This window comes from Primulina huaijiensis, chromosome 15 (genome assembly GCF_012295235.1).
Source record: "Primulina huaijiensis isolate GDHJ02 chromosome 15, ASM1229523v2, whole genome shotgun sequence".
In the NCBI taxonomy this organism is placed as follows: domain Eukaryota; kingdom Viridiplantae; phylum Streptophyta; class Magnoliopsida; order Lamiales; family Gesneriaceae; genus Primulina; species Primulina huaijiensis.
Genome location: NC_133320.1, coordinates 827387 through 840026, shown reverse-complemented (window position 1 = coordinate 840026; position 12640 = coordinate 827387). Strand labels below are relative to the sequence as shown.

The window sequence follows — 12640 nt, the reverse complement described above, 5'->3', positions numbered from 1 at the left end:
CGAAGAAGTATAAAGGTATAAGCTTTATTTAGCACATGCCTACTCAAATAAGAAACTTTTTAAATCCAATCTGATTATTAGTTAGAAAAATTCAATTTATTTCCGGAGACATATATGTCATATTTCTAAAATAAAATAAGATATTAAGTCTTTATAAGACGGTCTCAAATGTTTATAATCGTGAGTCATGTTGATCTAGTCCACAAATATAATGAATAGTAATAATTTTGACATAAAAAGTAGTATTTTTTTCATGAGTTAGGTTGGATTGGAGATCCGTCACACAAAATTGACTAGTAAACTTGTTTTACATGAGTTTTTGTGAAATAAAATGCATTGTGGTCTTGATCTTATTCTTATAAAACCAACAAATGATTATGTTGAAAATTTGTGGAAGTGAAAAAAAATTATATAAAAAACGATCAATTCAAATATCTTTTGAAAAATACGTCCAAATATATAGTTGTTAGGTTCACAAAACATTAAAAAAAATGAAGGCAAAAAAAAAAATTAATATTATAGTAAACATACCATGAATTCATCAACAAACATCACAATAATGGATATGTGGAATCTCTTATAAAGATGAAACAAAAAGGGGTCAACATAGGAAATCAGAACAAAGCGAGAAGCACGGTCATCTTAAGTAGGATGAGCAACACCATGGAGGATCTGGTCGCGGACCAACCCGAGCTTGCCGGAACCGGCGTAGGAGCAACATCATTAGCTCCAATGCTAGTACCAAGATTACTAGGAGACAATGGCGATGCTGCAGGTGAAAGAGCTGTGGCTGAAAGGTACGAACTATTACTTAAGACCTTGTACACAAGAATATANACAAGAAACTGTTTTTTTTTTAAACTCGTGAAAATTAAAAGAATGCATGAATCTGTGGCTACATACATAAACAGATCGATAGACGATAGCCCCAATTTTAAGAGGTGAAATGCACTTACGGCCACAGTTACCGACAGAGGGAGCGGAGACGTGACAAGCAGTGGGCAAAGTGAAGGCCTTTTTTACATCAATAGTCACCCCGAGCTGCGCGCTGTTTCTGAACGTCTCGCACAGGCAATCAGCGTCTGTCTTGAGCACCGTTTTTAGCCCAGAACAGCACGTTCCTTCCGGCTTCTTGAGGGTGCTTCCGTCCGTCACGAAGGATAAGCAGTCGGCCATATTCAGCACCAAACTCGTGCAGTCCACAGCAGGCGCCGGTGCCGCCGGTGCGGCGGAACAGACGACGGAGAATAGTGCCAACAGCGATAGCATGCAGAACAAGGGAATGCTGCTGGTTGCGGCCATTCTTGAGCCGTGCAAATGAAAGTTGAACTAAAGGTGAAAAGGAGAGTAGCCCAATCGCGTGATTTGCGTTCAATTTATGTATGGTTTTCGTGATCAATGACCATAAATTTTCAAATATATATATAGAGAGAATAAAAGTTACACGCTAATTATTTAGCTGCATGAAGTGGGAATATTTAATAGTTTTCAAAAACATTTTGCTCTTTCACCGGACTGGAGAGGGAATGAGTGTGTGGCAAATGACACTAAATGGATTTGGTTCAAAAGCTTTCAAATTGCTCCATTTTATGATATCACACTCCTATATATTTCAAATTAATATATATTTCTTAATCTATGTTTGCAAAATGAAGATTGATCGAAAGAGCAAATGAAAAAAGATTCCTACTTTCTAAAAGTATAGTGGGCGTGGTAGCTTTCTTATGATTCCACCATATATAGCCCTTTTCAATAAAAATTGGAATTAAATATAATCTTCACCTCATGTAGTAATAAACTATTATATTTAATTTTCATCTAACTTTTAAGCTCATTTGTGACTTTAATTATTAAGGTTTAATGATTTAATGTGAATTATTAAATAATCGCATTCATCTCAAGACTATAGGGCAAGCAAATGGCGTGTTACGTAGACGAAATACGGTTAAAAGCGTGTATTGCGGATAAGGGCCCCTCAAGCACGCTTTGTCCATCAACTTTCGGTGGCTTTAGCCCATACCGATGCGTGGACTTTTGAACTCGATTAAGTTATATTGTTTTCAAACTATTATATATTCGTATTTCATAAACCATGCATCTCACAAATTATATGTTAGTATAATTTTCGTGGAAATTCAAATTCAAAGTCAAATGCCAATAATTTACAGACATTCAATCACTTAAAAGTTTGAAGTTTAGAAATATTACAAGTACTCAAAAGACACTAAAGTCTTTTTAAAAGAATCAAAACCAATTGAGATTGAAATAGTCCACGATAGGTATGTTTAAGGGGCGGTTCGGCTCGGAACCGCTTTGGAACCGACTCTTTGAGTCCGGAATCGGACCCGGCTCCAATACATTAGTTAATGAACTGGATTGGGAGGATGTGTTAGCTCGTGCTAGAAGAATGAAAAATCAATATGGTATATTTTTTCGGAAACATCAATTGTTGTTGGACCACAACCCAATTTACATCAGTTAATGGCAACCACCATCTAATGGAGTCCGAAAAGTCAACGTTGATGCAGCAGTTATTGCAGAATTTGTTTGTTAGAACTGAATCAACAATATGCCGATTTGAAAATATTTGTGGAATTTGATTGGTGTGGGTGGCAAATGGCAATCCCGAAAATAGACAAGGAAGAATGGTCCACAATAGTGGATGGATCATCTCATCTCTTCTCATTGGTCAGATATCTATCCTCTATCCTACTTGGCTTCTCTTGCCACTCTTGTTTTGATTTCCCTCTGCTGATAGCATCCCTTTAAGTCTTTACTCCATTTCTTTAAATTTTATTTCTCTATTGCACAAGAAATCGGAGATCAGATATACGGAGATGGCTTCTACTTCTGCAGCATTGGTTAATGGCTTAGGATCTGCCTTCCTCACCGGTGGCAAGAAGAGCCAGGCCTTGTTTTCTGCTCCCGTCTCCGCCAGAGTCGGCGGTGCGGTTGCCGGTCCTAAAAGGCTCATTGTGGTGGCTGCCGCAGCTGCTAAGAAGTCCTGGCTCCCCGGTGTTAGAGGAGGTGGAAACTTCGTCGACCCTGAGTGGCTTGATGGATCGTAAGTACTTTGTTTGAGATGCCACTGGTCTAATTTTGTGCTTCAGAAGAAATTGATTCTTATGAATGAATTGATTTGCAGGCTTCCTGGTGACTATGGATTCGACCCGTTGGGTTTAGGGAAGGATCCAGCATTCTTGAAATGGTACAGAGAAGCTGAGCTCATCCATGGAAGGTGGGCAATGGCGGCTGTAGTCGGCATCTTCGTTGGCCAGGCATGGAGCGGCATCCCCTGGTTCGAGGCCGGAGCCTCCCCTGGCGCGGTGGCACCCTTCTCTTTCGGCACCCTGCTCGGTACGCAGCTTCTCCTCATGGGGTGGGTTGAGAGCAAAAGATGGGTCGATTTCTTCAACCCCGAGTCGCAATCCGTCGAATGGGCGACACCATGGTCCAGAACTGCCGAGAACTTCTCCAATTCTACCGGGGAACAGGGCTACCCTGGTGGTAAATTCTTCGACCCGTTGGGCGTTGCTGGTACATTGAAGGATGGAGTCTACATCCCGGATAGCGAAAAGCTCGAAAGATTGAAGCTTGCTGAGATTAAGCATGCTAGGATTGCAATGCTGGCTATGCTGATCTTCTACTTCGAGGCAGGACAAGGGAAAACACCCCTTGGCGCACTTGGCTTGTAATTTCTTAAATCTTAAATAATGTTGTGTAAAAAGATCGATTATGTTATGTAGAGAAAAAGACTTTCGGATTTTCTTATCATTCTTTGAGTTCAATTCCCCAAGAATTCAATCTTGGAATGAAGATTATTCCCGCATTAGTATTCTGTTAATTTTGTAGTTTTCTTCAAGAAAAGCATAAGAGGAATTGAGAAATAATTCATGGGGAGAAGAAACCTGAAAATCTTGGGCGTTAGTAGGTTAGATATGACGGGAACTCAATGTGATTTTCTAATTGTTGGATGGACCAACAATAAAACCTCTTTCTCTTAATTTTAAAGTCTGATGAAATATTTATGTACAGATCTGTGATTTTACTTTAATTTTCATGCACGTCATCCTTGCTGCCATTGCCTGATTACTGAGATGAGACTGACATTTTGATTTCTACACTTGTAGCATCCATCTTTCGTGTCTACATTGAGTACATATACCTATCCTTGTTAAATATTAAGGATGCAAGTATATTATTGAATTGACTTCCTACGCAAACCCATCAAGTTACGTTATAAAACGGCTATCGTCTTGATACATCGAGGCCGTAAATATGGGAACTCTATGCAACTATTCACCAAGATTAAACAAAGATTCGAACTTCTATTAAATCAATTTGTTTTGAATACTAGAAAGCCAGGCAGTAGTGTCCAACTGATATAGATAAGTAGGATAAGCTCTAAAAATATAGATAACTGACATCGACAACTGCCATAAACCAAAATTTCATAAAATGCAGAATCGATAAAAAAGAGCAGAGATTTCTAGACCAAAACAGAGGTAATAAACGCCTACAAACATTATCAGACTCGTACTCGATAAGCCTTCATGTCTTGCTTCTTGAGCATGAGGGTACACACCTCTTTCAACAACTGACACGGTTGAAGCCATGTGGTGTTTTTAGCGTCACATTTTCTCTGTACGATGAAATCTCATGTTAAGCATTCACCTGAGTTTACCAAGTTCTTGTTTCTTCCGCAGTGCCTTCTGACCATGGTAAATGAAAGAATCCACTATTCCAGCAACCGTGAATACACCTGGAAAAATGACGATTCAAGGAATTACGACGATACTAAGTTGTTTCAAGTATCAGTTGAGAGTACATGGACCAGGGAAGTACATCTTCATCGCTTCAAGAATCCACTAAGTGTGTCCTAAGCTGGAAACTTGACGGCTTTAAGTATTAGAATTTCGTTAAGATAATAAAACACGGGGAAGCTATTTGTCCTTACATTTTGATGAGCTATTAAATATTGAATTCGTCATTGGACGAAGGCTAAAGTTCTGCTTTCGTTGACCTATCAATTAGGCATGGAGACAGAATTTGCTTGTTTATAGCAAGTGGAGTGCATTTATAAAATACATAAACTGGTCTTAGATGAACATAAAAAGTGTAATGGCCTAGCTCGAGGAAGGAACATGTGGGGGAGAAGAGTTACAAGGTCCCATCTCCATGTTTAGATCAGAAAACAAGAGATGCATTGTACAAATGTGTTCTAAAAAGAGGCTATTAATACTCCTTACGACTAGCATAATAGGGAGTAAGCTTAAAGTTAACCAGACAAGGTAGCTGTCTGTTCAAAAGACATCAACCAATTATCTCTAGATAGAGCAGAAAAGAGATGCAAATCAAGCAATAAACTAATATAAATACCTCCCATGATGGCACAGATATGTGTTAGGAAGTGCAAGAATGATGTATGTTCTTCTGTGAAAGTAACCTGCCATGATATGCACGGTTATAATAAACTATATCAGTTAGATAAAAATTATACCTTAAAGAACCTTAGTTTCAGCTATAAAAAACACCAAGAGCGAGATATTTTATAAAATCCAAATATGTTGCTATCTAGTCATTGTGCATCAAGCTCAGCAGCATAATAAATCACAAAAATAGTTTCTCAGAATGGATGAGAATGCATAACCCTTCGGGGTCTACACAGTGCTTCATCCTGGGTAAGAATGACGCATTGTACAAGAACAGATGAAATACCAAGTTTCTACAAATAATGCCTAGATTTCTAATTATAACTTTGTACTTTTGTAATAAAATTTACCTTTATGGGAGAAAGGTCATAGAAGAAGAAAACTCCAGGAACAGACCTGGTCAGCTCCATTCCAGAATTCTTGAAATGCTCGGTGACAGAAAACTGAATGCATACGAACAGTGATGATATAAAAGACATGGACGTAAATATCAAATAAGAGTCGCGATGTTGAAAAGTGTAGTACCTGATTTGACTGAATAGTATGACCTCTAATATTGGTGTGTATGGTTGGAACCACCTGCAAAGCCCACAAGAAACTTAGAAGTGGCAAGCTTTTAGATCTTTCAGATGAAGGGGTGTCACAAGCATTTGAAGTCTTACAATTTTCAAAGCAGCAAAAATAAAAAATACATCCACCTTTTCTTTCCAGCACCAAATTTCACTGATGAACGACAATGACGAGGGATGGAAAACTAAAATGGTTTGATGCAAGTTTTATACACAACCAATCCCTACCGCAGAAGATTTCATAAAATGGTCTAATAAGCCTTACTTCAGGAGTGTAATAGAGAAGGGGGATCATGAACTATGAAAATGTCAGATTGAAATTATCCAATTAATTAGAGTACAGTTAAATTTATTTCATGATTGTGATAGGTTTACAATGAGGCAATCATGATTCGGTAACCCTTAACCAAAATAGTCAGCAGATTTGTTGAAGGGATCAAGGTCATCAGAAATCTAAGATAGCAATTAAAACCACTTTGGCGAGAGTAAAATATAATAGGTCAATGTCAGGGTAGGTTCCCTTAGAGCACTGACCTCGATAACAAACATCCAAACAAAAAGTTTATACATGTTTCAAGGGCGTGTAAGAGTGTGTGATCTCTTCGACGAGAGCAAAATATAATAGGCCAGGGTCAGGGTAGGTTCCCTTCAAGCACTGACCTTGACAAAATACTGATACACTCCACCTGGAGTTTCTTGTAGCCACTGCACACTGAATATTTACAGAGATGATTAATGATACAAAAACGAAATCAAATGCACAATAACTTAACAACCATCTGTATCTATAAAGGTTTCCACGGTGTTAGTCAAGTGTCTAGGAGAGGAAAATGTTATTGTCTCAGTAGTCTTCACATCAAAGGACACTACACCACACCAAAAGACATGCAGGATTCGAAAACACGTGAAACAAATGAATCATCACATATAAATTATGTGAAAGTGAGGGGCTAAAAAACTGTGAAATTCGGGTCAAATATCAATCCCTCTTGAGCTCAATTCAAAACGTCGATGCATTGTCGAAAATCACATATTCTAGATAAAAGGCCTGTATGTAAGTTCGATTACCCATCTAGAGGATTTACAATCCCAGGAATAGAATCTCCAAAAGTTAACTTGTTGATCTTGTGGCTTATCTGCATGGAATGCCATGAAAGCAAATTGATCTGTATTATGTTTAAATTTGAAAAGAAACTAAAGCGAGTAATTCAACGTCTATGACATGGAGATCGGAGAGGAAGAAAAAAACCAAAAACTAGACAGGTCCTTACATTATAATTTTCTGTTTGAAAAGCGAGGAGATCTAGCAGCTGGAAGTTCGACTGGTGAAAGCTTTTACCAGGGGAAAAGTGAAAATTCCCTGCCACTTTATTAACTTCCAGAGATCCGTGAATATTGCATCCTTCACCTTGTTCCTCTTTTACTTTATCAACGAAGCCTTCTCTTTTGCACTATATACGTTAAAATAATATCATAGCATAGGAAAATGACCTCATATCAGAATATATACGAGGAATCGACAAGAGTGTAAGAATGGTTGGGCTTTCAAGATGGTTTCACAAATTCAACCACATATGACCATCTTTAGTTTTAGCCTCAGAATAAATCCAAACAGCATAAGGCACTTCCATATTGGTGATTAACGATTCAATATGTCAATGTGTTTCATTGTTTGACAGATATGAAGACTGGCACTGAAAAAAGACGATCAACATATAACTTCGAGCCAAAGCATTTGAAAAGTGAAGTAACTTGTTCGCGACAACTACACAATAGTTCTCTCGGCCAGCCAATGAGAAGATCTAATGGCGAGTATTCCAGCAAATTTAATATCAATTACACTGATTTAGCAGCCTGTCTGAATTAGCTTCCAATAATACGCCACGTTCGTCTTTTTCATTACAGCATTTATTTGGAAAAAATATTGCAGCTTCCTACTTGTTTAAAAAGACAAAAATTGTCAACGACTCAATTAGAAAAAATCAACATCAAATCTGGTGTTCCTCCAACCTGATCAATCAAATCTGCATTTGTTATTGCCCAGCCTTTCTTTTGATATGCTTCACGAACTTCTTCACACGAATTACAACATTCATCATCCGCCTGCAAAAAAAGAAAGAAAATGATGATAATAAAGATTTACATGTGCACAGTTCCGTGCACCCATGTTCACACTGCCTGGAACATTAAAAAAAAGTAAAACCGAAACATATGAATCCCGTACGTGTCTCGACATTCATCAAAACAAAAACAGAGAGCACATAATAACTACTAAATTTTCATTATGCTCTTTGGTTTGCTTTCTCACTTCATTTACCAGAAAAGCTGAAGCATAAAAATATGTAAATCATTTCCATATCATAACGTTGGTTGAATTTAAAGATAAATGATTACAAAAAATTTTGGTGCGAAGAGGACCCAAAAGTTACATGTATGGACAACCCAGTGGTTAAATTTCGTTTCTAACAACAGAGCTCCAGAATTTCACCCAATTGTGTAATATCCTACATACAGTCCCCAACCTAAGTAAATAACATAACTATAAAATAAATGGATAACATAGAAATACCGATTCTGCGCCAAAACATGATCCACAATATTTCTCATTATGCTCAAGCCTGCCACCATGTCTCTGCAAAGGCTTCTCGATCTAAAAAGATATAATAAAATATGGATTTAGTGAGAGAGAGAGAGAGAGAGAGAGAGAGAGCACTGTAAGTTCCAAGACTTCTCAGTCTTAATATACGCTTTAAATAACACACACAGGCTAAGTGAACCGAACAAATGCAAGAAACCGGACGCCTTTGTAAATCATTTGAAGTTCTAACAGCATTGCTATGGCGAAGCTTTCACATAAATTCTTAAAGAGTGGCAAAAGAAAGCTAAGTAGTACAATAAAATACTTCTCCATTCCACTGGATGAGAAAATATTTATTTCTGACGCTCCTCCGAAATGATAATTGACACAAACTTGCAAAGAAAATTATTTTCTGAGTAGCTGGATGAGAAATTAATTGTCTTCAATCCCCCTTGAGGATGATATTTGGCATGTAGCCACAGGGCTAAAAAGTCCTAAAAAGGAACTCCGATGAGAAAATGTTACTGATCAACATTCAGTGCAGGACATACCAATTATGCATGAGTAAAAATAACATTCATAATTCCTTCAAATGGTAAGTGACATGAACAGGACTCAAATTCATCAACTGACACAAAAACCATGTAAGGCTAAATAAATCCGAGGAATTATGAGCACACCAAAGAATAAAGGGCCACAAAAGAGAAACAAAATCTTAATAAAGGATGCCTTCTATGTTTTCACCAACCTGTGGGGCACCAATGCCATCTTGTCTCGTCCCTACCACATTGCCATGAGAATCAATCCTTTTCTTGAAAATATCATGTCTCTGCAGGTTCAGTGAAGCACATTATGCAACCAATATAGAAATAAAGGGAAGCTGGCAGGAGGTCAGCAGAAATGTTTGAGACTAAAATAAAAGCCAAGAAAGTTAGCTTGACAATATAAACAAGATACACAGACATTGAAAACAAACTGGAAAGAGCCATACGCATACATACTATGTCTAGATGTCGCTCCCCACTGATATCCATGGCATCAACACTCAGCAATGTACATGGAATGGCAGGAAAAGTGACATCAAACTGCAGTTAAATTAAGAGGTAAATTAATAAATTGCATTGATAGGGATGAAGCTGATGTCCATGGCTTAAATAAAGGGAAGGAGTGGTATAAAGTGAACAAATAACTTAAGTTTTGTAGGTCTGTAACAGGGTAATGGCTACCTCGAAGCACTTAAATAGATAAAATTATGCTACAAGTATAGAAACAAACTCGAGAATAGAGTTCAATTTTGAGGATTATGTTTCTACAATGGTACACATTACGCAGTTATCTTACATTAATATGTAATTTTCCTCCTCTAGACGTGTCTACTACTAGCTTTGTATTTGTTATGGTGTGAAGGTATAATCCTGCAATAAGAAGCCAACAAACATGCTGTATAAGTGAGGGTATAGAAGCAACAATGAAACTTTTGAAAGAATCAATTCCAATCTTGCGAGCAAGGTAAGTGGATTTTGTAAAAAATAAGCACGATGTTGGTATTATGCTAACACAAACCATGTATGAAAGCTCATACGTATGAAAAAGCCAATCAAAATTGATGGGTTTCTTCACGAGAAAGAGTCTTAGCAAAATTCAAAGGTAAGAAATAAAACAAAAAACATAGCACAAGAATCTTCATGAATGATAGTTTTTTTTATAGGAAACAATACTTTTATGTTATAATAAATCTTCATGAATGATAGTAGTTTAACACGAAGAATCATTGTTTAGATCATATTTTTTATAACAAATAAAGGTGTATTACCATGCTTTCTTATGAAAAAAGAAATTAACGTTTTGCCCTGTCCAAATATCGGGGTAGCTCAAACAGAATCAACTTCGTGGTAAATCCAAAAGATATATGATTCCACACTCCACAGTCAGATTCATCGAAAAGATCATTTGTCTCTTCATTTTCCACTTCATAGCCTAAGTAGTATTTATACCAAGAACCGGAAACACCACTTACCCATCAAGCTAATGGACAATTTAATCACTTTGTATTAGGCAGGCAGCCAAACTCCATAGTATCTACATCATATAAGTCATATTATTATCACCCGATTACTGAAGAGCTAATATGTTGGAGTCACTCCCCAAATAATTTCAGTTGCAATGTACACCTCCCCATTGCTAGTTTTATAAACAAACAACGGATTTGGTATCTTCATTCACAAATCCAAATTACCTACACTGGAATAGGTTGGAATACATGGGGACCCTAAAATAGATGGGATTGGTAACATCCTATAAATAACCACTACCAATAATTAACCACTAATAATAAGATAAAACTATACACTCAAACCCCTACTGTGTCAACTCAATACAAATCAACATCATATAAATAAAAGAAAATGGTAAGTATATACATTTACTTAAAACTAGCATCTTCTACTTCTTGTAAAGTAATTTCATGGGTCCTTATAGCCAGATCCTAACAACGCTTCAATCAGCAGTAAGCCCCCAAGAACTCAAGTTGCCTAAATGAACACTGTACCGATTACCATTAGATAAAATATTTTGCACTTTGTAATCACACCCTCGGGCAGGCCAGACGAGTACACAGGTTTTCTTACTAAAATTAAGAAAAAAGAAAAGGGATCTGCTTCCTAAATTATATTATAACAGTCATCCCGAATCATTTTAAATGTTTTCATAAAATTAACCCTGGCTTCCCCCACTTCCACGCTGCATTTAGATGCTTCCACCACCACCAACAACACGCGACAAAATTCAATATACACCAAGAAATTAATCAGAATTAACATAATAATACGACCGCAAACCCAATAATATTCAAACCTCGGAAGCTCCAACATCAACGGGGTACAAGAATTTTTTTTTTAAAAAAAAAAAACAAGAAGATGAGATCGGAAAGTTCGCGAAGACATACTGAATTCAGAAACGAAAAGAACGAAGATGAAGATAGAGGAGACGAGCGTGATAACACCACCGGAGAGCGTGCGGCTGAAGAAATCCTCATTGATTTTCGGGTACGCGTCCAAATTCCGCAGCTTACCGTACACCTTATCCATGTATACGGAGTATACACAAAGGGTGTTTACAACTATATATACTCCACAAAACCAAGGATTCTTACTTCATGCGCATGAATTTGGGATAAAACTCCAAACTCCCCAGGCGGATTTCTTTGATTGTCCTGCTAGAGGGGATGATTATCGTACCCCGAGGCCACAGAGAAGGCGGACGGCAAAGGAAAGGGCTACCTTTGACTTGTGTTGAATCTGGTTCACCTATGCTAGAATCAAGGCACGCCCTTCGGTTTTACAAAAATACTGTGGTCGATATTTCGGCCAATGAATACTATATTAAAATTTAACTATGTTTAAATAATTAAAAAAAATTCAAAATAAATAATATTTATTATAAATAAATAAGTGAAATAAATTTATAATATCTTCATTAGTAATATACCAAAAAATTAAATAATCGTATTGGGAAAAAATATAATCAATATATCTATCGTACAATGATATTTATAAATATTTTATCGTGAGATTTTGATAAATGAGATTTTTGTATTAAATTTTTCATATTAAAAGAATTGTTGTACAAATTTGGTTATACATGTAGCATTAGTAAAAAAATAACACAATACTGCATGCAATGGTGGATAATGCTTCACGTATATTTTTTTATATTGATAGATCGGGTATTAATAGAAAATTGAGTAGGTCTCTTGTTGGATGGTCATAAGACGGGTCGATCTGATCTATAATTATAATGAAAAATAATGTTTCTTTGTATAAAAAATTAATAGTTTTTGATGGATAGTATAGGAATATATCTTACAAAATTAGTCAATGAAATAATCTCATGGACGTTTTGTGTAGAAAATTAAATTAAACATCCATCAATTGTTTTAGTTTTTCTTATTTTTTTTTAAATAGCCTATTAATAATAGACTTTGGATTTGTAAAACTTTCATATAAGATTTTTATCAATTCTCCCCAATATTTATAAATTTTGTACCCCTATATTACAACATC

The 12640-nt window shown here is 36.6% G+C and overlaps 3 protein-coding genes across 3 annotated transcripts; 1 reads left to right on the top strand and 2 right to left on the bottom strand.

Moving 5' to 3' along the window:
• Positions 1 to 480: 480 nt before the first annotated feature.
• Positions 481 to 1517, bottom strand: LOC140960109 (non-specific lipid transfer protein GPI-anchored 31-like). The gene is made up of 2 exons (XM_073418244.1): positions 957 to 1517; positions 481 to 784 (listed from the first exon to the last, which is right to left on the bottom strand). Exons 1-2 carry the CDS (start codon positions 1300 to 1302, stop codon positions 615 to 617), a joined length of 516 nt encoding a protein of 171 aa, XP_073274345.1. The 5' UTR covers positions 1303 to 1517; the 3' UTR covers positions 481 to 614.
• A 1275-nt stretch (positions 1518 to 2792) lies between these two features.
• LOC140960297 (chlorophyll a-b binding protein CP24 10A, chloroplastic) lies at positions 2793 to 3753 on the top strand. Its single transcript, XM_073418514.1, has 2 exons — positions 2793 to 3064; positions 3146 to 3753. The coding sequence occupies exons 1-2, from the start codon at positions 2838 to 2840 to the stop codon at positions 3693 to 3695; spliced, it is 777 nt and encodes a 258-aa protein (XP_073274615.1). The 5' UTR covers positions 2793 to 2837; the 3' UTR covers positions 3696 to 3753.
• A 557-nt stretch (positions 3754 to 4310) lies between these two features.
• Positions 4311 to 11939, bottom strand: LOC140960295 (uncharacterized). Its single transcript, XM_073418513.1, has 13 exons — positions 11524 to 11939; positions 9921 to 9994; positions 9581 to 9664; positions 9328 to 9408; positions 8571 to 8651; positions 8012 to 8104; positions 7273 to 7452; positions 7070 to 7137; positions 6662 to 6713; positions 5958 to 6011; positions 5783 to 5875; positions 5380 to 5446; positions 4311 to 4762 (listed from the first exon to the last, which is right to left on the bottom strand). Exons 1-13 carry the CDS (start codon positions 11663 to 11665, stop codon positions 4671 to 4673), a joined length of 1161 nt encoding a protein of 386 aa, XP_073274614.1. The 5' UTR covers positions 11666 to 11939; the 3' UTR covers positions 4311 to 4670.
• Between the last annotated feature and the right edge of the window lie 701 nt (positions 11940 to 12640).

What these genes read in the sequence shown, in the direction of transcription:
- LOC140960295 (XM_073418513.1), bottom strand. Translation starts at nt 11,665, where the DNA reads ATGGATAAGGTGTACGGTAAGCTGCGGAATTTGGACGCGTACCCGAAA. An exon ending in GGGAGCGACATCTAGACATA is followed by an intron (nt 9,409 to 9,580) that starts GTATGTATGCGT and finishes CTGAACCTGCAG; the next exon opens with AGACATGATATTTTCAAGAA. An exon ending in TGTATCAGTATTTTGTCAAG is followed by an intron (nt 6,012 to 6,661) that starts GTCAGTGCTTGA and finishes TGGGCTTTGCAG; the next exon opens with GTGGTTCCAACCATACACAC.
- LOC140960109 (XM_073418244.1), bottom strand. Translation starts at nt 1,302, where the DNA reads ATGGCCGCAACCAGCAGCATTCCCTTGTTCTGCATGCTATCGCTGTTG. An exon ending in CTCTGTCGGTAACTGTGGCC is followed by an intron (nt 785 to 956) that starts GTAAGTGCATTT and finishes TTTCAGCCACAG; the next exon opens with CTCTTTCACCTGCAGCATCG.
- LOC140960297 (XM_073418514.1), top strand. Translation starts at nt 2,838, where the DNA reads ATGGCTTCTACTTCTGCAGCATTGGTTAATGGCTTAGGATCTGCCTTC. An exon ending in CCTGAGTGGCTTGATGGATC is followed by an intron (nt 3,065 to 3,145) that starts GTAAGTACTTTG and finishes ATTGATTTGCAG; the next exon opens with GCTTCCTGGTGACTATGGAT.